The sequence below is a fragment of the Stigmatopora argus genome, chromosome 5, assembly GCF_051989625.1.
Source record: "Stigmatopora argus isolate UIUO_Sarg chromosome 5, RoL_Sarg_1.0, whole genome shotgun sequence".
NCBI lineage: Eukaryota > Metazoa > Chordata > Actinopteri > Syngnathiformes > Syngnathidae > Stigmatopora > Stigmatopora argus.
The window spans coordinates 6,217,501-6,244,069 of record NC_135391.1 but is presented as its reverse complement, the minus strand read 5'-3'; the positions used below and the strand labels follow the sequence as shown (position 1 = coordinate 6,244,069).

The window sequence follows — 26,569 nt, the reverse complement described above, 5'->3', positions numbered from 1 at the left end:
CCTAGTGTCATTATTATGCAACGAAAGTGTTGAAGTAGTAATTCTAGTCTAACATTGCACACCAAAATTTAGGTAACTTGTCTTTAATCTCAATGTAAATGAGTTTCCAGAAACAATGGCCTAAAAGTGCACTTCTCCAATATTTATTCTCGGTGCTTTCGCATCTCATTTTGTACACTATGTAATTTTCAAGAAATTTTGAAAGACAGACATGTGCAGGCAGAATCCAACCCACTGTTGACTTCTGAACCCGCACTCAAGTAATCAGATACTGCCGCCATTCTCCCGCCTCGGGGGGAAAAGACGTTCTGAATCAAAACGCATTTATGCACATAAAAGATCCGCTTCTCCCCCACCCTTGACGATATGCACGGTACAAGCTCCCCGCCGATGTGACAGCGGGGGGCCCAGTTAGCACACCACCTCATCAGACTCAAACTGCGTGGAGAGCAAGCGTCGTGAGCGTGGATGATTAATGTGGAATGAAAGGATTGACTTTGGGACTTTTTACTCGGCGCAGGTAATCACGGACCTGGAAGAGCAGCTGACCTCGCTGACCCAGGAGAACGCCGAGCTTAACCGGCAGAACTTCTACCTGTCCAAGCAGCTGGATGAAGCTTCCGACGAGAGGGAGGACCGGCTGCAGCTCAGTCAGGATGTGGACCAGCTGCGGCGAGAGGTGGCTGACAGGGAGATGCACCTTAACAATCAAAAACAGGTAGGCTAGTAGCTGTCCTGTGTTGACCGGTTGCGGGTGTGGGATGGTTGCCACCGTTTTGGAATGCAATGATTTTACATTTTTTTGGGGGGGGGGGGGGGGGGGGGGCAATGCACCCCGTAAACAAATACGCAGAGCTGAAGGACATTTTGCTTTGAAAATTCTCAAAAAAATATCATTATTTTGTGATTTTCTGCTTACATATAGATTAGATCACTTTATTCATCCCATATTCTGGAAATTTCATTGTCACAGTAGCAAGAGGGTGAGAATACAGACATAGCAAAAGACATTTTACACATAAATAAATAGGTAATAAATAAGTTAATAAATAAATAAATATTAATAAATTAATGCATTTATATACATGAATAATTATATAAACGAATTAGTAAAATATATAAAGACATATATAAAAAAATTGTAAAATATATAAATAAATTTGTAAAATACATAAATAAATTTGTAAAATATATAAATACATATATAAATAAATTTGTAAATATATAAATACATATGAATAAATTTGTAAATATATAAATAAATTTGTAAATATATAAATACATATATAAATAAATTTGTAAATATATAAATACATATAAATAACTTAATTTGTATAGCACATTTACAAGATCCACGAGGGAGACGTGTGTTACTTAAAACAGGAAAATTAGTTAAAATACATGGAAAACAACGCAAAAGTAAGTAACTTCAGTGTTTAAAAAAATGTTAAAATAGTTAAAACACAAGGGAACACAAACTTAAAAATAAGTAACTAAAACTGGAGAATAAGTTTAAAGACATGGGAAGATGAATAGAGGATTGTCGGTAACACTTTTGCAAATCTATAGTCTGAACTTTTCCTCATGAGTGGCTTATATAAATAGTTAAGAAAAATAAAAAAATGGCCCTATTCTAATGACTTGTGCAACAGGGTTTTATCAGTTTGAGTGTGACATTCAATCTGGGCTCTTTTGTACATGTATGGAGGAAAAAAGAAGGCAATGGCAAATTTGCTTAAGCCATTCTTTTGGAAACTGACAGATTTGGTCTCAACAAATAATATCTGAACTTTTGTTTGTTTTATGTAATGTCATTTGGCTCTTAGGAAGAGGAATTGGCATTTTAGGGAGTTCAACAAATTCATTTGGTCTTTTAAAATATATACTCAACCAGATATTTTTAAAATTGGTTGAAAGACAAATTGACTCTGACTTGAATAATCTGAAGTGTGGGTGTACAACGGCCTCCAATTATGGAATGACACGAATGTTAGGATAATTGGTCAAGCAAAATTGAAGCCTGTTTTGAATCATCTCCACCGAATTGCCCTATAACGTTCCCGTGTATTTATATCAGCCACCAATGTTTTTTTTCTTTCTTCTTTTCCGTGCCGTCTGCTTTCCCTTTCCACCTCCCACTCGTAGCCAGTCAGACGGCGAGATTTCACTAACATACATTATGTGATAACTCCACAACCTGTGACAGAAGACCAAGACATCACTCCCAGCTCTGACAGCGCAAAGTAGAAATGGGCAGAGTTCTCGATTTGAACATGTTGTAATCTGCTCGGAGCCGAGCGGCGAGGAGGCCGCGCGCTGCGCGTGCCTCTCCGGTGGGAGGACGCGCGTGGGCGTCCACTCGCGCGCTCGGTCCTGCCGGTTGTGTAACCGGCAATGGAAGGAATAGACGAGGGATGGGGTGGTGTGTGGGAGGGAGGAATGTGTCATCGCATCACTCCCAGGTCGTGTCAGCTGCGGAAGCGTTGGACTTCAGAGCTTCGGTGAGGCTGCAAGACCGGGACCGGCTATATTTATCTCCCAACACTTGAAAATGGCTCTTTGCGTAGGCCCGGTGATGCAATTTCTCTCTGTCAAAATTGGGCATTTAGCAGGGGTGCCGTCAACGGCAGCCATTGAGTTAACAAGGAACAACTGTATCCCAAATGGTAATATTCCCGGCAACAATTTGGTGCTGTCAACAACAGTGGAACACCATCTATACATCCATCCTAAACCTAAATTCAGCTAACCTGACTTAATTTTATTTGATTTAACATAAGCACCCCTTTTTGGGCCTGTGCGGTCGTTTGGTCGCCGGTCTTTTGGTCGCCCGGACCCAAACAATGGGCGACCAAAAGACCGGCGACCAAAAGACCGGCGACCAAACAAGGTAAAACAACACGATCTACGCATCAATAAAAGCCAACAATGGCCATGAGCAGTTTCACTGAGCCGACGTGAGTGTATAAGAGTTTGTATGTACATGCGTTGTCCCTTTAAGAAGCTACGTCAGTCAGGGTCTTAACAAGTTCTCCAACAAAACACAATAAAAGTCCAGGAAATTTGGAGCTTTTCTTTAGCCTAATAATTAATAGGGCATTAAGTATGACTAAATAATAATTTGCAGTTTGTATTTAGGGAATTTGAGCAACGATTTAAATGGTAATTATCAATTACCTTCCGGGCGACCAAAAGACCGGCGACCAAACGACCGAGTACCCTTTTTGGGCAACTGCCTCGTTCGTCTGTAGCCTTATTGATAGCAACTATTCCCCCTCCTTTCTGAAAATGTGACCAATTAGTTGTGATACACAGCTTGAATTCCCTTAGAAAAACATTTATGCCAGCATGCACTAATTAGCAGTTTTGAATGCTGATTCCACTCCATGCTGTTCCCCATTTGTAACCCTATTCTACAAATTTGATACTATTCTCTAAATCTACTGAAATGTGTGTTTTGATCAGAATCTGGAGACACTAAAGACCACGTGCACCATGTTGGAAGAGCAAGTTATGGAACTCGAGACGTTAAATGATGAGCTTGTGGAGAAGGAGCGGCAGTGGGACGCCTGGAGGGCAACACTTGACGAGGAGAAGAGCCAGGCGGAGAGGAGGACCAGAGAGGTCCAACGGATGCTGGAAACTGAAAAACAGAACCGGTTAATGCCTATTTTTTCCCCCTAAAGCACATCTATACTTGTGCACTGCAACCATTATTTAAAAATATTGTTTTGACAGCATGTTCAGTGGGCCTGGCTCTAATCTAATCTAATCCCAAAACCTGCTGTTTATTTGAGAAGAATAATAAGTGGCCTTCTCTCTATCGGTAGCTATTGTTTGTTATTAATATGGGTGCCTGCCTCCACCTACACTCGCTGAATGCAAAAGGCTGATTCGCTCAAGGGCTCGTCTCTTCGTGTTCTGGATCAGTTTATGCCGAAAAACAGAGACCGTCAAGGCCAGGAGAATCTGATGTAGAAATCAAAACACCATTTTAGAAAGACCAAATAGAGCTCACTGTGATGTGTTTTTTAACATGGAGCATTTATCGATGGCGTTTTTTATTCTAACGAGCGTACCTTGCGGTATTTTTGCGCCCTTCAGGCTCCGCGCCGAGCAGCGCGGCTCTGAGTCTCGTCAGGCCGTAGAACTGGCCGTGAAGGAGCACAAAGCCGAGATGTTGGCCCTGCAGCAGATTCTCAAAGACCAGAGACTCAAAGCCGAGAGCCTGGCGGACACCGTGAGTCTTTCCTCACGGAACGACGAGCGCTCAACTCGGGTTGAAACAACCGCCTCTTGTTTCCTTTCCTTTTAGTTGAACGATTTGGAGAAAAAGCACGCCATGTTGGAGATGAACGCGCGTAGTTTGCAGCAAAAGCTGGAGAGTGAGCGAGATCTGAAGCAGCGGCTGTTGGAGGAGGTTTATTCAATATTTTTCACACATTCTCATCACAGATTTCTCTCATGACACGCGTAAGAAATCAGCGGAACATATTTTGACTGCCTACAGCGTGGCCTTGGATTTTTCCGCATGCCAACCGTCAGAACCAACACAACACGCACTTTTTGTGTCTTTGTGGTAGTTGTCAAACACACAAAAGGATTTCATAATGTGACATTTTCTGCTTTATAGCAAGAAAAGCTTCAGCAGCAAATGGACGCCCAGAAAGCCCATATTTTTCGCCTGACCCAAGGCCTGCAAGATGCCCTGGACCAGAGTGACCTGCTAAAAACCGAACGAACGGACCTGGAATATCAGCTGGAAAATATCCAGGTGCTAAAATGAACATCTTATAAACTATGTACAGTATAAACAATATAAATTGCATCTGAGTAGACGTAAAAACAGCCAAAATTTGTGCACTGAAGATCATTTTTATTTGATCCTGAACAAGCGTTTTTTTTTTTGGTTCACAGATAAAAATGATTCATTAACATTTCCATATTATTGCAATACAGAGCAACAATTGAGTCATTCTTTTGGAAGCCCAAGATTAATTCATCTTTTCTCACACCTATTATTTTATATCTTATTCAAGGTGACTCACCTGAATGGTAGCTAGCTATTAAACACCCATCACTGTTTTTTTTTGTTTTTTTTTTCAATCATGATCGTCAACAGTAGCTGTTTCTGCAGCATAGGTTAATGGATTGTTATTATTGTATATTTCCACCTATGATCCAGTGTTTGTCTTCACCCTCTGTCAGCTTTTTATTATATTCAGAGCTGCCAACCTCCGTCGACCCCATTTAAGGAGTACCCTCGTGCCATTTCAGTGGTTTTTTGTTTCTATCAGGAGAGAATGAGATTGCACAAAATCGATGTGAAAAAAATAAATAATAAAGTAGAACAATTTAAATTGAATCAAATGTGTAACATGTGATGGTGGGAATTTCAAGGCATTTTAATTGGAAATTTGGCATTTTTTTAAAATGGTTGCTCCTATAAAAAATGAGGTGACAATTTTTTGGGATTTCCGGAGTTTTAGGGAGGTTGTCAGGACTCCCGGAGTTTGCGTTGCGTGTCCGGAGCAAACTCCTGAAATTCCGGAGATGTCGACAGCTCTGTGTATATTGCTCTGTGAGAAGCTTGGTATTTGAGGATGAAATTGACGGCAGTGGTGATGTTCACTTAGCTCCACCTACAGGCTGTATACTCCCATGAGAAGGTGAAAATGGAGGGCACCATAACCCAGCAGACCAAGCTCATAGACTTCCTCCAAGCTCAGGCCCATGGTGGTTCAAAGAAGAAAAAGGTCAGCTGACAATCATGTCTATGCCATAAATTTGCATGTTGCAAGACAGTCTGCCCTTTTTATGATAATAAGACAAAAAGAGAAACACACTGGACATTCTACAGTCCATCATTTAGAAATATACAAATTTAATAAGATTTTAAAATATTCCTTTTTTGATTTTATCGAAAACAAAACATTTTAAATCATAAATAGAAGAGTTGCAGTAATATCCATTTTATTTCAGATATTTAAAACACTATAAAATGAGTTAAAATAAAACCTATTGAATTGGATATCTAGTTTTTCCTTTTTAATGTAAAACGTTTTTTTTTTTAAAACAAGATGATTCATTCTTAACTCATTTCCAGCCATTGACAAGGATAGACATCCAATTCATTTCAACTGGGAGGACTGGTTATGTATGCTCTTATTTTAGTTCCATTTTGACTGGGAGGGTTGGTAGCGATCATTTGTTAAATAAGAGTCCTAAAGGATTAAGAATTTTAAAAAATCATTTTAAATAAGTGGTTTGAAAAATCTTTTATTTTACATCTGCCTGTGGCTTCAAGAAAACCACTTAGAAAAAAAATTGCTAATGACTTGATTTTAAAGGTGAAATCCGGGGCAGCAATGGATGAGTCACTTCATGCATAAATTGTTATTAAAGCTCCTACTAACTTTTCAACACACTCCTAATGAATTATTCTATCAATCAAAAGCTTGACCCTAACCTCCGCTTCTACCCTGCCCTCATTTTTTTCCCTTACCCTTTTCCCACGTACCCGTCTATCCTCCAGGGTCTTTTTGGACGCCGGCGTGAGGACCTGCTGGCTGCCATGGCTGCTCAGGCCCAGGCCCAGGCCCAGGGGCAGAGTCAGAGTCAAGGCCAGGTCTCCCCCGTATCCTCCATCCAGCCAGTTCCCCTGCAGCACAGCGACATGAAGATGGCGCTGGACCAAGAGCGATCTCGCTGTTCTGAGCTGGAGGACGCTCTTCAGAAAATGAGAGCAGAACTGCGATCTCTCAGAGAGGAAGGTGAGACCAATTCACATTTGCAGCTCCACCACTATCCGAGTTAGTGTATATAACCGAAGCATAAATCAAATACCATTTATAAATATAATTAGGGAAATATGATCATTTCAAAACTATGTTTTACGGCTACCTTTTTGATAAAAACAAAAAAAAATCACAAATTGGACATTCAACTCGTTTTGAGCCTCAATCTGTTGCCATAGCAACTGAGCCTGAATTGGGGTGAGGCCACACAAGCTCCGCCCCTGACGTGAGTAACGAGGCAGGGCAACACCCAAAAAATTTACTGAGTGGCAAGATTTTAAGCGAGGTTTTGACCACAAATTGATTTCCATCCTAGCGCTGCAATACAAGGACCACAGCAGCTCCACCAATCCAGCAATAGCACGGCAGCAGATGATCATGTCCGCCATGGTGAAGTCTCCCGATCACCAGCAGGCCCCGCCCAGCCTGGCGCCGTCCAACTCGGGCCGCAGGAAGGACGTTGCCACGCCCGAGGGTGAGTGAGGTGTCGTTGACGTTTTCACTCGAGACGCCAATGACGTACGATAACGCCCCTTTGGCCCTTTACCTGCCCGCACGCGTGGAAACATGGACAACATTGTCGCTATACAGAAAAACAAACCAACAACAACAACAACAAAAACACATGAATCACACAGCAAAGGATGCTCTCTTATTGCCCTTTTTTCTTTCACACAACTTTCAGAGAGAAGGAGGGTCACTTTTGAAAGTAAGTTTCCCCAAATTCCCAATTCCTGCAGTTTTCTCCCTCACCCATTCCCCTAACAGCCAGATTTTTCCAAGTTGTGCATGTCAACAAAATATCACAGGGGTCATCATTCAAGAATTGGAGGACATTTTTGGTCCCACACACACATGCCAAATTCTAGATCATGTCATTTCCGAATAAAGTGACTTTTTCTGAGACCAAATCTAGGGAAAAAAAAGACAATTTCTATAGAATTCTTGAATAAAAAAAAAACATTCAAATGACATTTAACTTCCGTTATGTACATTTTTAGCTCTGCAGTGCACAGCTTTGGAAATCTGAAGCTTTTTTCCTCTTGGTTGCTCAAGCTTAGTCCGTCTGATTTGCAGAACTCCACATTGTTTATCTGCCCATCGCATTTCCAATCCAGTTACTTCTTCACTTCAACACAGGTCCAACAGGTTGCTAAACGCTGCAATGCGCAAAAGGGTCTCATGAATCTCATGAATAATCCCAATCTCAAGGTATTATTCAGTCACGCCAGTGAGAAAAGCAAGTCGAAGTTGCATCGATGAGGATGTGGCTGGCGGAATTTTCTGGCAAATACGAGAACCCGAGATTTTTTAAAAAGTGGAAAAAAGTATGCAGTGAAAAGGCCACTACAACGACCTTTGAAATTTTAAGTGACTGCATGATGCCTTTTAAACACACCCGGCGAGCAAAGGGTCAATTTTTCCTTTTTCCACCTCGATCTTGACCTCCCCATGTCCAAAACATCTTTTGAAAAAGCGACTTCATGCAAACACGGTACAGTGAGACGTAACAAAGGCCCCTGTCCTCACAGTGACCTCGCTCTGGTTGTGTTCAGAATATAGCCGTCGCATGAAAGACAGTCAGAGGGAGAGGGGGCACCACCACACCGCGCACCGCTTCACCGTGGGACTCAACATGCGCGCCGCCAAGTGTACCGTGTGCTTGGATACGGTGCATTTTGGTCGACAAGCCGCCACCTGTCTCGGTGAGTGCCGAAATTCTTCCCGGCAGCAAATGAACGGATATTGTCGATGAGTTCGTTTTGGGCCATTTCAGGTTATTTCCTGTTGACACTGTTCTAGTAACAGATTTTGGTAACCACATCCTTTAAAAAAAATATTGACACCTTTTTACAACACTGTATTGATTCTTGGTATATTGATAACATATTGGGAAACAAAACATGGTATATCACCATTTATTTTGATATATTGACATTGACCCAATGTATATGTTATTCAATTTTTTGTTTTAGGAATCTCGTTGAAGTTGCTGTCATTTCTGAGGGCCTTTAATAGTTATGCAAAAAAACGACAACATTCTGAAATGGTGAATCCCATAGAGTGTGGTATGAGTACCAACGGTAGTAGTAGTTGTAGTTGTAGTTGTTGTAGTTGTAGTTGTAGTAGTAGGAGCTGTAGGAGTAGTAGTAGGAGCTGTAGGAGGAGTAGTAGGAGGAGTAGGAGTAGGAGGAGTAGTAGGAGGAGTAGGAGTAGGAGTTGGAGTAGGAGTAGGAGTTGTAGTAGGAGTTGTAGTAGGAGTTGGAGTAGCAGGAGTAGTAGTTGGAGTAGGAGTTGGAGTAGGAGTTGGAGTAGCAGGAGTAGTAGTTGGAGTAGCAGGAGTAGTAGTTGGAGTAGCAGGAGTAGTAGTTGGAGTAGCAGGAGTAGTAGTTGGAGTAGCAGGAGTAGTAGTTGGAGTAGCAGGAGTAGTAGTTGGAGTAGCAGGAGTAGCAGGAGTAGCAGTAGTAATTGGAGTAGCAGGAGTAGTAGTAGTAGTAGTAGTAGTAGTTGGAGTAGCAGGAGTAGTAGTAGTTGGAGTAGCAGGAGTAGTAGTGGTAGTTGTAGGAGTAGTTGTAGTTGTAGTAGCTGGCTCCTCTTAGTGGTATGTGAAAGGTTGACTGAGTTAAATGTTCAAACAACCTTATTTTAAATCCACTGCACTGCATTAACAAGTTCTGTATTTTTTATTATTATTATTTTTTAACATTTTGGCAATGTAATACTATGACTCAGTACATGTTCTCATGGCATTTGTGCTTTTGTGCTATTATGTCCCCGTCAGAATGTCACGCCCTCTGCCATCCCAAATGCTCGCCGTCCCTTTCGGCAACGTGCGGCATGTCCAGCGATTGCTCCCTGCATTTGTCCGACGGCTCGTGTCGGGAGAAAGGCAACTCCTCGTCGGGCCAGCACAAAGACGCCAGCGGTCACGCGCACATGGAGGGATGGATGAAGCAGCCAAGGTTAACTGCGCTTGCTAACGCACACACGGCCTTAAAAAATAGAAAGGATAACACAACAAATGAATGGAAACATTTATAACTAACAGAAAAACTTCCACGTAACACCTTGTTTGATTTCTTGAAGGAGCCTATTTTAAAATGAAAATTGATGCTACTTCTTTTGCAGAAACGGAAAGCGAGGCCAAAGCTGGGAGAGGAAATACATGGTCCTGGATGGAACAAAAGTGTCCGTCTATGAGCTGGAACCCAGAGAAGGTCACTTCTAATTTGAACCTCAAATGCCTTTTGGATGACTCTCTTTCATTGTGCTTGATTTTGGCACCTTAACTTATCTTAACTCAGATTCCCTCAAACCGCTGGAGGAGTTTGACTTGTGCATGTCTGATGGCGAGGTCGAGGTTCACGGAGCCGTAGGGGCCACGGAGCTACCCAACACAGCCAAATCGGGTATGTTCCAATAAGAATAATTCTCGTACTATAGAGCAATTACCTAGGAAGGATTTATCCAATTAAAACGAAGTTGTCATCTTTCCTTAACAGATGTTCCATATGTACTGAAGCTAGAGTCTCGTTGCCACAGTCCTTGCTGGCCCGGCCAATCCATTTATTTCATGGCTCCCAGTTTCCCAGAGAAGCAGCGTTGGGTAGCGCTCATGGAATCGGTCGTGGCTGCGGGTCGAGTCTCTCGGGAGAAGGCCGAGACCGACGCAGTCAGTATCTCTCGGCTTTAGTCTGATTGTTGACACAATTTATCGTTGCCATCTCTTCCATCTCTCACACTGTAATGCTAATTGCTTTAGAAACTCTTGGGAAACTCCCTTTTGAAGCTTGAAGGCGACGACAGACTTGACATCAACTGTACTCTTCCGCTTACAGATCAGGTAAGTAAAAACGCTCTCACATCTTGATTCTACTCTCCTCAAAATTTGGATCAAAACCTCGCAAGGTGATAGCACGCTCTTGCCCGGGGTTCTAGATAGTTCTGGTGGGCTCTGAGGAAGGTTTGTATGCCCTCAATGTGATCAAGAACTCCTTGACTCACATTCCTGGCCTGGGATCAGTCTTTCAGATCACCATCATTAAGGAGATGGAGAAATTGCTGATGATCGCCGGTGAGAACCCGCCAAGGTGTTTGGAATTTTCCCAATTTGGGCATTTTAGCTTGACTCGACACGCGAACGTTTCTCCACGGCAGGGGACGAGAGAGCGTTGTGCCTGGTGGAGATCAAGAGGGTGAAGCAGTCCTTGGCCCAGTGCCACCTGCCCACCCAGTCCGAACTGGTGCCGTATATCTTCGAGACGGTGAAAGGATGCCATCTGTTTGCTGCCGGCAGAGTAAGATTTCTCGCAAAGTGCGCCAACTGGAGAATTGCCGCTGGAAAGTCGGGCGAGCTTCTTCTGGTCGTCTTCGCAGATAGACAACGGTTCCTGTATTTGTGCCGCAATGCCCAACAAGATCACCATTCTGCGCTACAATGATAACCTCGGCAAATACTGCATTCGCAAGGTGATACTCGATACCTCGCATGGTTGAAAATTCCTCCTTATGGTTTTTACAGCCGCTAAAGTCACACCAGGAAAGTCCGTAGTTTGCTTACTTTGTTTGCTCCAGACCAAAATAAAACAGATTTTTCTGTATGTGGTTAATTATCACATCACAATTTTTGCAAGAGTCCCATGATTGGACAATAAACACACATGCGGGTGAAGGTTGTTCAATCATTTTACATCTAAATGAAATTTGTATCCTTTTAAATACTCAACTGGCAATTGGTTGGGGAGGCATATTTTAGGGTGGATCTTCAAAAATGCTTTTATAGTGTAAAATTGTGATTGTTTCATAGGAAATTGAAACTCTGGAGCCGTGTAGCTGCATCCACCTAACGAGCTACAGCATCATCCTCGGGACTAACAAGTTTTATGAGATCGAGATGAAGCAGTTTGTACTCGAAGGTACAGTTTTCGACTTTATGGACTTGAGAATTTTTCATGCTGCCAAAAATAATCTTTTGCCCTTTAAAGCTTTGTAAGATTTAGCATTTAGTTCCCGAAAAAGACATCAGCATCAGAAATATTTAAAACATACCACAAACACAGTATGGCTAGAGTATACATGGTCATTTTTTTAAGACAAAAAGACTTATTGTACATGGTCATTATTTAAAGTAAAAAGCTTTATTATACATGGTCATTTTTTAAAGAAAAAGCCTTACTATACATGGTCATTTTTAAAGAAAAAAAACCTTTCTTTACATGGTCATTTTAAAAGCAAAATGCTTTATTATACATGGTCATTTGTTCAAAGAAAAAAAAGCCTACACATGGTCGTTTTTAATGAAAAAAAAGCCTTAATATACATGGTCGTTTAAAAAAAAAAGCCTTACTATACATGGTCGTCGTTTAATATAATATACTATGTAGTTTTTTTTAAAGAAAAAAGCCTTACTATACTATGTCGTTTTTTAAGAAAAAAAGCCTTACTATACTATGTCGTTTTTTAAAGAAAAAAGCCTTACTATACTATGTCGTTTTTTAAAGAAAAAAGCCCTATTATACTATGTCGTTTTTTAAGAAAAAAAGCCTTACTATACTATGTCGTTTTTTAAGAAAAAAAGCCTTACTATACTATGTCGTTTTTTAAGAAAAAAAGCCTTACTATACTATGTCGTTTTTTAAAGAAAAAAGCCTTACTATACTATGTCGTTTTTTAAAGAAAAAAGCCTTACTATACTATGTCGTTTTTTAAGAAAAAAAGCCTTACTATACTATGTTGTTTTTTAAGAAAAAAAGCCTTACTATACTATGTCGTTTTTTAAAGAAAAAAGCCTTACTATTCTATGTCGTTTTTTAAGAAAAAAAGCCTTACTATACTATGTCGTTTTTTAAGAAAAAAAGCCTTACTATACTATGTCGTTTTTTAAGAAAAAAAAGCCTTACTATACTATGTCGTTTTTTAAAGAAAAAAGCCTTACTATACTATGTCGTTTTTTTTAAGAAAAAAGCCTTACTATACTATGTCGTTTTTTTTAAGAAAAAAGCCTTACTATACTATGTCGTTTTTTTTAAGAAAAAAGCCTTACTATACTATGTCGTTTTTTAAGAAAAAAAGCCTTACTATACTATGTCGTTTTTTAAAGAAAAAAGCCTTACTATACTATGTCGTTTTTTAAAGAAAAAAGCCTTACTATACTATGTCGTTTTTTAAAGAAAAAAGCCCTATTATACTATGTCGTTTTTTAAGAAAAAAAGCCTTACTATACTATGTCGTTTTTTAAGAAAAAAAGCCTTACTATACTATGTCGTTTTTTTAAAGAAAAAAGCCTTACTATACTATGTCGTTTTTTAAAGAAAAAAGCCTTACTATACTATGTCGTTTTTTTTAAGAAAAAGCCTTACTATACTGTCGTTTTTTAAGAAAAAAAGCCTTACTATACTATGTCGTTTTTTAAGAAAAAAAGCCTACTATACTATGTCGTTTTTTAAGAAAAAAAGCCTTACTATACTATGTCGTTTTTAAAAAAAAAGCCTTACTATACTATGTCGTTTTTTAAGAAAAAAAGCCTTACTATTCTATGTCGTTTTTTAAGAAAAAAAGCCTTACTATACTATGTCGTTTTTTTAAAGAAAAAAGCCTTACTATATATACTATGTCGTTTTTTAAGAAAAAAAGCCTTACTATACTATGTCATTTTTTAAAGAAAAAAGCCTTACTATACTATGTCGTTTTTTAAGGAAAAAAGCCTTACTATACTATGTCGTTTTTTAAGGAAAAAAGCCTTACTATACTATGTCGTTTTTTAAAGAAAAAAGCCTTACTATACTATGTCATTTTTTAAAGAAAAAAGCTTTACTATACTATGTCGTTTTTTAAAGAAAAAAAGCCTTACTATACTATGTCGTTTCTTAAGAAAAAAAGCCTTACTATACTATGTCGTTTTTTTAAAGAAAAAAGCCTTACTATATACATGTTTTTTTTTTGAAAGCCTTACTATACTATGTCGTTTTTAAAGAAAAAAGCCTTACTATACTATGTCTTTTTTTCAAGAAAAAAGCCTTACTATACTATGTCGTTTTTTAAAGAAAAAAGCCTTACTATACTATGTCATTTTTTTAAGAAAAAAGCCTTGCTATACTATGTCGTTTTTTAAAGAAAAAAGCCTTACTATACTATGTCGTTTTTTAAAGAAAAAAGCCTTACAATACTATGTCGTTTTTTAAAGAAAAAAGCCTTACTATACTATGTCGTTTTTTAAAGAAAAAAGCCTTACTATACTATGTTGTTTTTTAAAGAAAAAAGCCTTACTATACTATGTCGTTTTTTAAAGAAAAAAGCCTTACTATACTATGTCGTTTTTTAAAGAAAAAAACCTTACTATACTATGTCGTTTTTTAAGAAAAAAAGCCTTACTATACTATGTCTTTTTTTTAAGAAAAAAGCCTTACTATATACATGGTTGTTTTTTTTTGAAAGCCTTACTATACTATGTCGTTTTTTAAAGAAAAAAACCTTACTATAGTATGTCGTTTTTTAAGAAAAAAAGCTTTACTATACTATGTCGTTTTTTAAGAAAAAAAGCCTTACTATACTATGTCGTTTTTTAAAGAAAAAAGCCTTACTATACTATGTTGTTTTTTAAGAAAAAAAGCCTTACTATACTATGTCGTTTTTTAAAGAAAAAAGCCTTACTATACTATGTCGTTTTTTAAGAAAAAAAGCCTTACTATACTATGTCGTTTTTTAAGAAAAAAAGCCTTACTATACTATGTCGTTTTTTAAAGAAAAAAGCCTTACTATACTATGTCGTTTTTTTAAAGAAAAAAGCCTTACTATACTATGTGGTTTTTTTTAAAGAAAAAAGCCTTACTATACTATGTCGTTTTTTAAGAAAAAAAGCCTTACTATACTATGTCGTTTTTTAAAGAAAAAAGCCTTACTATACTATGTCGTTTTTTAAAGAAAAAAGCCTTACTATACTATGTCGTTTTTTAAAGAAAAAAGCCTTACTATACTATGTCGTTTTTTAAAGAAAAAAGCCTTACTATACTATGTCGTTTTTTTTAAGAAAAAGCCTTACTATACTGTCGTTTTTTAAGAAAAAAAGCCTTACTATACTATGTCGTTTTTTAAGAAAAAAAGCCTACTATACTATGTCGTTTTTTAAGAAAAAAAGCCTTACTATACTATGTCGTTTTTAAAAAAAAAGCCTTACTATACTATGTCGTTTTTTAAGAAAAAAAGCCTTACTATTCTATGTCGTTTTTTAAGAAAAAAAGCCTTACTATACTATGTCGTTTTTTTAAAGAAAAAAGCCTTACTATATATACTATGTCGTTTTTTAAGAAAAAAAGCCTTACTATACTATGTCATTTTTTAAAGAAAAAAGCCTTACTATACTATGTCGTTTTTTAAGGAAAAAAGCCTTACTATACTATGTCGTTTTTTAAGGAAAAAAGCCTTACTATACTATGTCGTTTTTTAAAGAAAAAAGCCTTACTATACTATGTCATTTTTTAAAGAAAAAAGCTTTACTATACTATGTCGTTTTTTAAAGAAAAAAAGCCTTACTATACTATGTCGTTTCTTAAGAAAAAAAGCCTTACTATACTATGTCGTTTTTTTAAAGAAAAAAGCCTTACTATATACATGTTTTTTTTTTGAAAGCCTTACTATACTATGTCGTTTTTAAAGAAAAAAGCCTTACTATACTATGTCTTTTTTTCAAGAAAAAAGCCTTACTATACTATGTCGTTTTTTAAAGAAAAAAGCCTTACTATACTATGTCATTTTTTTAAGAAAAAAGCCTTGCTATACTATGTCGTTTTTTAAAGAAAAAAGCCTTACTATACTATGTCGTTTTTTAAAGAAAAAAGCCTTACAATACTATGTCGTTTTTTAAAGAAAAAAGCCTTACTATACTATGTCGTTTTTTAAAGAAAAAAGCCTTACTATACTATGTTGTTTTTTAAAGAAAAAAGCCTTACTATACTATGTCGTTTTTTAAAGAAAAAAGCCTTACTATACTATGTCGTTTTTTAAAGAAAAAAACCTTACTATACTATGTCGTTTTTTAAGAAAAAAAGCCTTACTATACTATGTCTTTTTTTTAAGAAAAAAGCCTTACTATATACATGGTTGTTTTTTTTTGAAAGCCTTACTATACTATGTCGTTTTTTAAAGAAAAAAACCTTACTATAGTATGTCGTTTTTTAAGAAAAAAAGCTTTACTATACTATGTCGTTTTTTAAGAAAAAAAGCCTTACTATACTATGTCGTTTTTTAAAGAAAAAAGCCTTACTATACTATGTTGTTTTTTAAGAAAAAAAGCCTTACTATACTATGTCGTTTTTTAAAGAAAAAAGCCTTACTATACTATGTCGTTTTTTAAGAAAAAAAGCCTTACTATACTATGTCGTTTTTTAAGAAAAAAAGCCTTACTATACTATGTCGTTTTTTAAAGAAAAAAGCCTTACTATACTATGTCGTTTTTTTAAAGAAAAAAGCCTTACTATACTATGTGGTTTTTTTTAAAGAAAAAAGCCTTACTATACTATGTCGTTTTTTAAGAAAAAAAGCCTTACTATACTATGTCGTTTTTTAAAGAAAAAAGCCTTACTATACTATGTCGTTTTTTAAAGAAAAAAGCCTTACTATACTATGTCGTTTTTTAAAGAAAAAAGCCTTACTATACTATGTCGTTTTTTAAAGAAAAAAGCCTTACTATACTATGTCGTTTTTTAAAGAAAAAAGCCTTACTATACTATGTCGTTTTTTAAAGAAAAAAGCCTTACTATACTATGTCGTTTTTTAAAGAAAAAAGCCTTACTATACTATGTCGTTTTTTAAAGAAAAAAACCTTACTATACTATGTCGTTTTTTAAGAAAAAAAGCCTTACTATACTATGTCGTTTTTTTAAAGAAAAAAGCCTTACTATATACATGGTTGTTTTTTTTTGAAAGCCTTACTATACTATGTCGTTTTTCAAAGAAAAAAGCCTTACTATACTATGTCGTTTTTTAAAGAAAAAAGCCTTACTATACTATGTCGTTTTTTAAAGAAAAAAGCCTTACTATACTATGTCATTTTTTAAAGAAAAAAGCCTTACTATACTATGTCGTTTTTTAAAGAAAAAAGCCTTACTATACTATGTCGTTTTTTTAAAGAAAAAAGCCTTACTATACTATGTCGTTTTTTAAAGAAAAAAAGCCTTACTATACTATGTCGTTTCTTAAGAAAAAAAGCCTTACTATACTATGTTGTTTTTTTAAAGAAAAAAGCCTTACTATATACATGGTTTTTTTTTTTGAAAGCCTTACTATACTATGTCGTTTTTAAAGAAAAAAGCCTTACTATACTATGTCTTTTTTTCAAGAAAAAAGCCTTACTATACTATGTCGTTTTTTAAAGAAAAAAGCCTTACTATACTATGTCATTTTTTTAAGAAAAAAGCCTTACTATACTATGTCGTTTTTTAAAGAAAAAAGCCTTACTATACTATGTCGTTTTTTAAAGAAAAAAGCCTTACTATACTATGTCGTTTTTTAAAGAAAAAAGCCTTACTATACTATGTCGTTTTTTAAAGAAAAAAGCCTTACTATACTATGTCGTTTTTTAAAGAAAAAAGCCTTACTATACTATGTCGTTTTTTAAAGAAAAAAGCCTTACTATACTATGTCGTTTTTTAAAGAAAAAAACCTTACTATACTATGTCGTTTTTTAAGAAAAAAAGCCTTACTATACTATGTCTTTTTTTTAAGAAAAAAGCCTTACTATATACATGGTTGTTTTTTTTTGAAAGCCTTACTATACTATGTCGTTTTTTAAAGAAAAAAGCCTTACTATACTATGTCGTTTTTTTAAAGAAAAAAGCCTTACTATACTATGTCGTTTTTTAAAGAAAAAAAGCCTTACTATACTATGTCGTTTCTTAAGAAAAAAAGCCTTACTATACTATGTTGTTTTTTTAAAGAAAAAAGCCTTACTATATACATGGTTTTTTTTTTTGAAAGCCTTACTATACTATGTCGTTTTTTAAAGAAAAAAGCCTTACTATACTATGTCTTTTTTTCAAGAAAAAAGCCTTACTATACTATGTCGTTTTTTAAAGAAAAAAGCCTTACTATACTATGTCATTTTTTTAAGAAAAAAGCCTTACTATACTATGTCGTTTTTTAAAGAAAAAAGCCTTACTATACTATGTCGTTTTTTAAAGAAAAAAGCCTTACTATACTATGTCGTTTTTTAAAGAAAAAAGCCTTACTATACTATGTCGTTTTTTTTAAGAAAAAGCCTTACTATACTGTCGTTTTTTAAGAAAAAAAGCCTTACTATACTATGTCGTTTTTTAAGAAAAAAAGCCTACTATACTATGTCGTTTTTTAAGAAAAAAAGCCTTACTATACTATGTCGTTTTTAAAAAAAAAGCCTTACTATACTATGTCGTTTTTTAAGAAAAAAAGCCTTACTATTCTATGTCGTTTTTTAAGAAAAAAAGCCTTACTATACTATGTCGTTTTTTTAAAGAAAAAAGCCTTACTATATATACTATGTCGTTTTTTAAGAAAAAAAGCCTTACTATACTATGTCATTTTTTAAAGAAAAAAGCCTTACTATACTATGTCGTTTTTTAAGGAAAAAAGCCTTACTATACTATGTCGTTTTTTAAAGAAAAAAGCCTTACTATACTATGTCATTTTTTAAAGAAAAAAGCTTTACTATACTATGTCGTTTTTTTAAAGAAAAAAAGCCTTACTATACTATGTCGTTTCTTAAGAAAAAAAGCCTTACTATACTATGTCGTTTTTTTAAAGAAAAAAGCCTTACTATATACATGTTTTTTTTTTGAAAGCCTTACTATACTATGTCGTTTTTAAAGAAAAAAGCCTTACTATACTATGTCTTTTTTTCAAGAAAAAAGCCTTACTATACTATGTCGTTTTTTAAAGAAAAAAGCCTTACTATACTATGTCATTTTTTTAAGAAAAAAGCCTTACTATACTATGTCATTTTTTAAAGAAAAAAGCCTTACTATACTATGTCGTTTTTTAAAGAAAAAAGCCTTACTATACTATGTCGTTTTTTAAAGAAAAAAGCCTTACTATACTATGTCGTTTTTTAAAGAAAAAAGCCTTACTATACTATGTCGTTTTTTAAAGAAAAAAGCCTTACTATACTATGTCGTTTTTTAAAGAAAAAAACCTTACTATACTATGTCGTTTTTTAAAGAAAAAAACCTTACTATACTATGTCGTTTTTTAAGAAAAAAAGCCTTACTATACTATGTCTTTTTTTTAAGAAAAAAGCCTTACTATATACATGGTTGTTTTTTTTTGAAAGCCTTACTATACTATGTCGTTTTTTAAAGAAAAAAACCTTACTATAGTATGTCGTTTTTTAAGAAAAAAAGCTTTACTATACTATGTCGTTTTTTAAGAAAAAAAGCCTTACTATACTATGTCGTTTTTTAAAGAAAAAAGCCTTACTATACTATGTTGTTTTTTAAGAAAAAAAGCCTTACTATACTATGTCGTTTTTTAAAGAAAAAAGCCTTACTATACTATGTCGTTTTTTAAGAAAAAAAGCCTTACTATACTATGTCGTTTTTTAAGAAAAAAAGCCTTACTATACTATGTCGTTTTTTAAAGAAAAAAGCCTTACTATACTATGTCGTTTTTTTAAAGAAAAAAGCCTTACTATACTATGTGGTTTTTTTTAAAGAAAAAAGCCTTACTATACTATGTCGTTTTTTAAGAAAAAAAGCCTTACTATACTATGTCGTTTTTTAAAGAAAAAAGCCTTACTATACTATGTCGTTTTTTAAAGAAAAAAGCCTTACTATACTATGTCGTTTTTTAAAGAAAAAAGCCTTACTATACTATGTCGTTTTTTAAAGAAAAAAGCCTTACTATACTATGTCGTTTTTTAAAGAAAAAAGCCTTACTATACTATGTCGTTTTTTAAAGAAAAAAGCCTTACTATACTATGTCGTTTTTTAAAGAAAAAAGCCTTACTATACTATGTCGTTTTTTAAAGAAAAAAACCTTACTATACTATGTCGTTTTTTAAGAAAAAAAGCCTTACTATACTATGTCGTTTTTTTAAAGAAAAAAGCCTTACTATATACATGGTTGTTTTTTTTTGAAAGCCTTACTATACTATGTCGTTTTTCAAAGAAAAAAGCCTTACTATACTATGTCGTTTTTTAAAGAAAAAAGCCTTACTATACTATGTCGTTTTTTAAAGAAAAAAGCCTTACTATACTATGTCATTTTTTAAAGAAAAAAGCCTTACTATACTATGTCGTTTTTTAAAGAAAAAAGCCTTACTATACTATGTCGTTTTTTTAAAGAAAAAAGCCTTACTATACTATGTCGTTTTTTAAAGAAAAAAAGCCTTACTATACTATGTCGTTTCTTAAGAAAAAAAGCCTTACTATACTATGTTGTTTTTTTAAAGAAAAAAGCCTTACTATATACATGGTTTTTTTTTTTGAAAGCCTTACTATACTATGTCGTTTTTAAAGAAAAAAGCCTTACTATACTATGTCTTTTTTTCAAGAAAAAAGCCTTACTATACTATGTCGTTTTTTAAAGAAAAAAGCCTTACTATACTATGTCATTTTTTTAAGAAAAAAGCCTTACTATACTATGTCGTTTTTTAAAGAAAAAAGCCTTACTATACTATGTCGTTTTTTAAAGAAAAAAGCCTTACTATACTATGTCGTTTTTTAAAGAAAAAAGCCTTACTATACTATGTCGTTTTTTAAAGAAAAAAGCCTTACTATACTATGTCGTTTTTTAAAGAAAAAAGCCTTACTATACTATGTCGTTTTTTAAAGAAAAAAGCCTTACTATACTATGTCGTTTTTTAAAGAAAAAAACCTTACTATACTATGTCGTTTTTTAAGAAAAAAAGCCTCACTATACTATGTCTTTTTTTTAAGAAAAAAGCCTTACTATATACATGGTTGTTTTTTTTTGAAAGCCTTACTATACTATGTCGTTTTTTAAGAAAAAAAGCTTTACTATACAATGTCGTTTTTTAAGAAAAAAAGCCTTACTATACTATGTCGTTTTTTAAAGAAAAAAGCCTTACTATACTATGTTGTTTTTTAAGAAAAAAAGCCTTACTATACTATGTCGTTTTTTAAAGAAAAAAGCCTTACTATACTATGTCGTTTTTTAAGAAAAAAAGCCTTACTATACTATGTCGTTTTTTAAGAAAAAAAGCCTTACTATACTATGTCGTTTTTTAAAGAAAAAACCCTTACTATACTATGTCGTTTTTTTAAAGAAAAAAGCCTTACTATACTATGTCGTTTTTTTTAAAGAAAAAAGCCTTACTATACTATGTCGTTTTTTAAGAAAAAAAGCCTTACTATACTATGTCGTTTTTTAAGAAAAAAAGCCTTACTATACTATGTCGTTTTTTAAAGAAAAAAGCCTTACTATACTATGTCGTTTTTTAAAGAAAAAAACCTTACTATACTATGTCGTTTTTTAAGAAAAAAAGCCTCACTATACTATGTCTTTTTTTTAAGAAAAAAGCCTTACTATATACATGGTTGTTTTTTTTTGAAAGCCTTACTATACTATGTCGTTTTTTAAGAAAAAAAGCTTTACTATACAATGTCGTTTTTTAAGAAAAAAAGCCTTACTATACTATGTCGTTTTTTAAAGAAAAAAGCCTTACTATACTATGTTGTTTTTTAAGAAAAAAAGCCTTACTATACTATGTCGTTTTTTAAAGAAAAAAGCCTTACTATACTATGTCGTTTTTTAAGAAAAAAAGCCTTACTATACTATGTCGTTTTTTAAGAAAAAAAGCCTTACTATACTATGTCGTTTTTTAAAGAAAAAACCCTTACTATACTATGTCGTTTTTTTAAAGAAAAAAGCCTTACTATACTATGTCGTTTTTTTTAAAGAAAAAAGCCTTACTATACTATGTCGTTTTTTAAGAAAAAAAGCCTTACTATACTATGTCGTTTTTTAAGAAAAAAAGCCTTACTATACTATGTCGTTTTTTAAAGAAAAAAGCCTTACTATACTATGTCGTTTTTTAAAGAAAAAAGCCTTACTATACTATGTCGTTTTTTAAAGAAAAAAACCTTACTATACTATGTCGTTTTTTAAGAAAAAAAGCCTTACTATACTATGTCGTTTTTTTAAAGAAAAAAGCCTTACTATATACATGGTTGTTTTTTTTTGAAAGCCTTACTATACTATGTCGTTTTTTAAAGAAAAAAGCCTTACTATACTATGTCGTTTTTTAAAGAAAAAAGCCTTACTATACTATGTCGTTTTTTAAAGAAAAAAGCCTTACTATACTATGTCATTTTTTAAAGAAAAAAGCCTTACTATACTATGTCGTTTTTTAAAGAAAAAAGCCTTACTATACTATGTCGTTTTTTTAAAGAAAAAAGCCTTACTATACTATGTCGTTTTTTAAAGAAAAAAAGCCTTACTATACTATGTCGTTTCTTAAGAAAAAAAGCCTTACTATACTATGTCGTTTTTTTAAAGAAAAAAGCCTTACTATATACATGGTTTTTTTTTTTTTGAAAGCCTTACTATACTATGTCGTTTTTAAAGAAAAAAGCCTTACTATACTATGTCTTTTTTTCAAGAAAAAAGCCTTACTATACTTTGTCGTTTTTTAAAGAAAAAAGCCTTACTATACTATGTCATTTTTTTAAGAAAAAAGCCTTACTATACTATGTCGTTTTTTAAAGAAAAAAGCCTTACTATACTATGTCGTTTTTTAAAGAAAAAAGCCTTACTATACTATGTCGTTTTTTAAAGAAAAAAGCCTTACTATACTATGTCGTTTTTTAAAGAAAAAAGCCTTACTATACTATGTCGTTTTTTAAAGAAAAAAGCCTTACTATACTATGTCGTTTTTTAAAGAAAAAAGCCTTACTATACTATGTCGTTTTTTAAAGAAAAAAACCTTACTATACTATGTCGTTTTTTAAGAAAAAAAGCCTTACTATACTATGTCTTTTTTTTAAGAAAAAAGCCTTACTATATACATGGTTGTTTTTTTTTGAAAGCCTTACTATACTATGTCGTTTTTTAAAGAAAAAAACCTTACTATAGTATGTCGTTTTTTAAGAAAAAAAGCTTTACTATACTATGTCGTTTTTTAAGAAAAAAAGCCTTACTATACTATGTCGTTTTTTAAAGAAAAAAGCCTTACTATACTATGTTGTTTTTTAAGAAAAAAAGCCTTACTATACTATGTCGTTTTTTAAGAAAAAAAGCCTTACTATACTATGTCGTTTTTTAAGAAAAAAAGCCTTACTATACTATGTCGTTTTTTAAGAAAAAAAGCCTTACTATACTATGTCGTTTTTTAAAGAAAAAACCCTTACTATACTATGTCGTTTTTTTAAAGAAAAAACCCTTACTATACTATGTCGTTTTTTTAAAGAAAAAAGCCTTACTATACTATGTCGTTTTTTAAGAAAAAAAGCCTTACTATACTATGTCGTTTTTTAAAGAAAAAAGCCTTACTATACTATGTCGTTTTTTAAAGAAAAAAGCCTTACTATACTATGTCGTTTTTTAAAGAAAAAAGCCTTACTATACTATGTCGTTTTTTAAAGAAAAAAGCCTTACTATACTATGTCGTTTTTTAAAGAAAAAAGCCTTACTATATACATGGTTGTTTTTTTTGAAAGCCTTACTATACTATGTCGTTTTTTAAAGAAAAAAACCTTACTATAGTATGTCGTTTTTTAAGAAAAAAAGCTTTACTATACTATGTCGTTTTTTAAGAAAAAAAGCCTTACTATACTATGTCGTTTTTTAAAGAAAAAAGCCTTACTATACTATGTCGTTTTTTAAGAAAAAAAGCCTTACTATACTATGTCGTTTTTTAAAGAAAAAAGCCTTACTATACTATGTCGTTTTTTTTTAAGAAAAAAGCCTTACTATACTATGTCGTTTTTTTTAAGAAAAAAGCCTTACTATACGATGTCGTTTTTGAAAGAAAAAAGCCTTACTATACTATGTCGTTTTTTAAGAAAAAAAAGCCTTACTATACTATGTCGTTTTTTAAAGAAAAAAGCCTTACTATTGGATTGGATTGGATAACTTTATTCATCCCGTATTCGGGAAATTTTGTTGTCACAGTAGTAAGAGGGTGAGGATGCAGGAATAGGAAAGGCATTTTAGACATAAATAGATAGGTAAAAGTAAGTTAATAAATAAATACATGAATAAATATATAAATAAATGTCGTTTTTTAAAAAGAAAAAACCCTTACTATACTGTCGTTTTTTTAAAGAAAAAAGCCTTAGTATACTATGTTGTTTTTTTAAGAAAAAAACTTACTATACTATGCCGTTTTTTAAAAGAAAAGCCTTACTATACATGTTTTTTTTTTTTTTAAACCTTACTATTCATGGTCGTTTTTTAAGAAAAAAGCCTTACTATACATGGTTGTTTTTTTCAACAACACAAAAGCCTTTACTATACTATGTTGTTTTTTTAAAAGAAAAAAGCCTTACTATAAATGGTCGTTTTTTTTTTTTAAAAGCCTCAATATACATGGTCAATTTTTATGAAAAAAAGCCATACTATACATGGTCATTTTTAATGGAAAAAAGCCTTACTATACATGGTCATTTTTAATGAAAAAAGCCTACTATACACGGTCTTTTTTTCGTGAAAAGAAGCCTTACTGTACATGGTCATTTTTTAATGACAAAAAACCTTAAAATACATGGTCATTTTTTATGAAAAAAAGCTTTACTATACATGGTCATTTTAGTGAAAAAAAGCCTTTGTATACATCGTCAATTTTAATAAAAAAATAGCCTTGCTATAAATGGTCATTGTTAATGAAAAAAACCCTTACTATATATACATGGTTGTTTTTTAAAGAAAACATTACTATACAACAGTATGCTGTAGGCCCCTACCATAGTGCCTGGGGTCAAAATCATGGTCGCCGCAACTTTCAATCTTTGTTGTGTGTCGGCTTTCCCTCAGAGTTCCTGGACAAGAACGACATGTCGCTGGCCTCCGCCGTGTTCGCCGCCTCGTCCCACAGCTTCCCCATCGCCATCACGCAAGTGGCCAGCGGCGTGCAGAAGGAGGAGTACCTCTTGTGTTTTCACGGTGCGTGCTTTCGCACAAATCTCGGTTCTGCAAAGATAACCTTGGAGTAAAGTCGGGTCTTTCGAATCGTCTCGTCTGGCAGAGTTCGGCGTGTTCGTGGATACGTACGGACGGAGGAGCCGCACCGACGACATCAAGTGGAGCCGCCTGCCTTTGTCCTTTGGTGAATACTCTGTAAATCCTGGTTATGGTTCATCTTATCTGGAAAGTGCTTTGATTTTGGCCTTTTCTGTGCTACAGCGTACAGGGAGCCTTACCTTTTTGTCACCTACTTCAACTCACTGGACGTCATCGAGGTTCAGGGACACTCCGCTTTGGGGTGAGACACCTTTTGATTGCTTTTCAAAGTGGACGTGGGATCTCAATTTCACACGCGTGCTGTCGCTCGCCATTGCAGTCCTTTGGTGCTGGCCCACCTGGATATTCCCAGCCCTCGCTATTTGGGCCCAGCTATCTCTTCCGGGGCCATTTACCTGGCTTCGTCTTACCAGAACAAACTGCGGGTCATCTGTTGTAAGGGCAGTCTGATCCGGGAGTCGGGGGAGCTGCAGAGGACTGGCTCCAGCAGAGGGTGAGTCAGCTTGAATTCTGTCAAATTTGGCGAAAACTCAAAAACTGCAATGTGTTCAAAACCGCGAAAAACGGGGGAATGCTGTGGAAATATTCTGCACTAATCCCCCCGCCCCCCGACTTTCGCTGTGTACGCCAAAGTTCGCGAAAACCCAAAACACGCCAAGTGCAAAAATAATGTGGGTCGATTGGTCGACATCTTTTGGTCGCCCGGACCGCAACAACGGGCAACCAAAAGACCTACGACCAATCGACCGTGTACCAAAAAATATGCTCACCTTTTGATTCCTATTGCTGTGATTATACAACGTTAATAAAACAAATTAACAACATATACGAGGTATAATTGAAAATCCAAAACGTTTTTTTCCAAGGATTCAGAAGCTCTGAGTTGAGCAAGAGCGCCATCTGCTGGCAAGGCTACTCTAACTGTCTCTGCTGTCATTTTGCAGGAGTCCCAGCAAACGGGGTCCCCCAACCTACTCGGAGCACATCACCAAGCGCTTAAGCTCGGGCCACGAGGGTCTCCACCGGGAACCCAGCACCCCCCACCGCTACCGAGAGGGACGCACCGAGTTCCGGCGAGACAAGTCGCCGGCTCGCCCCTTGGACCGGGAGAAGTCGCCGGGCAGGGTGCTCGACGGCCGCAGGGAGAGGTCGCCCGGACGATTCGGAGACAACAACCGACTGGTGGCCGGTTCCGTTCGAACGCAGTTGGCTCCCGTTAACAAGGTACCAGTCTCTTCCCTCACCTCCAAGGTATGTCCATCTTTCACTCTCTCATTTGTCTCGCAGGTGTGGGACCAGTCATCAGTGTGATCGGTCGCTGACCCCCACCCGACTGATACTCAGCCGTTGATGCCCGTAACCGTACGCTCACGCGTCATCATTCGATCACAAACACGTGTGCTTTTGGATGGCAGGGATCCCGCAAAGAGCATCTATTTTATGATAGGTCGTCGGCGCTAGTGTAAATAGTACGGGGAGTTTTTATAAAAAGGAATACGTCGGCCAGTAAAGTCTATTTTTTTGTAAAACGAGTTTGTAAAGATGGGTTGGTGAGGAACAGGTTGGAACACTTTGCACATGGACAGGATGGAAAAATGGTTTTG

At 34.8% G+C, this 26,569-nt stretch overlaps 1 protein-coding gene across 2 annotated transcripts in view; it reads left to right on the top strand.

Moving 5' to 3' along the window:
• The window catches only part of citb (citron rho-interacting serine/threonine kinase b), a 38,727-nt gene extending 12,235 nt beyond the window's left edge, over positions 1-26,492 (top strand). Inside the window, exons 16-40 of one of the 2 annotated variants that reach the window (XM_077601300.1) lie at positions 521-718; positions 3,466-3,659; positions 4,105-4,240; positions 4,316-4,420; positions 4,634-4,774; positions 5,637-5,756; positions 6,536-6,773; positions 7,114-7,272; positions 7,483-7,506; positions 8,354-8,503; positions 9,580-9,760; positions 9,927-10,015; positions 10,103-10,207; positions 10,301-10,470; positions 10,561-10,641; positions 10,737-10,872; positions 10,956-11,095; positions 11,175-11,267; positions 11,605-11,713; positions 24,759-24,887; positions 24,970-25,050; positions 25,128-25,206; positions 25,285-25,458; positions 25,910-26,189; positions 26,253-26,492. In XM_077601300.1, the coding sequence (XP_077457426.1) occupies positions 521-718; positions 3,466-3,659; positions 4,105-4,240; positions 4,316-4,420; positions 4,634-4,774; positions 5,637-5,756; positions 6,536-6,773; positions 7,114-7,272; positions 7,483-7,506; positions 8,354-8,503; positions 9,580-9,760; positions 9,927-10,015; positions 10,103-10,207; positions 10,301-10,470; positions 10,561-10,641; positions 10,737-10,872; positions 10,956-11,095; positions 11,175-11,267; positions 11,605-11,713; positions 24,759-24,887; positions 24,970-25,050; positions 25,128-25,206; positions 25,285-25,458; positions 25,910-26,189; positions 26,253-26,276 (3,336 nt within the window). In that variant the 3' untranslated portion in view covers positions 26,277-26,492. The remainder of the gene's footprint in view (positions 1-520; positions 719-3,465; positions 3,660-4,104; positions 4,241-4,315; positions 4,421-4,633; positions 4,775-5,636; positions 5,757-6,535; positions 6,774-7,113; positions 7,273-7,482; positions 7,507-8,353; positions 8,504-9,579; positions 9,761-9,926; positions 10,016-10,102; positions 10,208-10,300; positions 10,471-10,560; positions 10,642-10,736; positions 10,873-10,955; positions 11,096-11,174; positions 11,268-11,604; positions 11,714-24,758; positions 24,888-24,969; positions 25,051-25,127; positions 25,207-25,284; positions 25,459-25,909; positions 26,190-26,252) is intronic. The other variant, XM_077601302.1, reaches the window with a different exon arrangement.
• Positions 26,493-26,569: the final 77 nt, after the last annotated feature.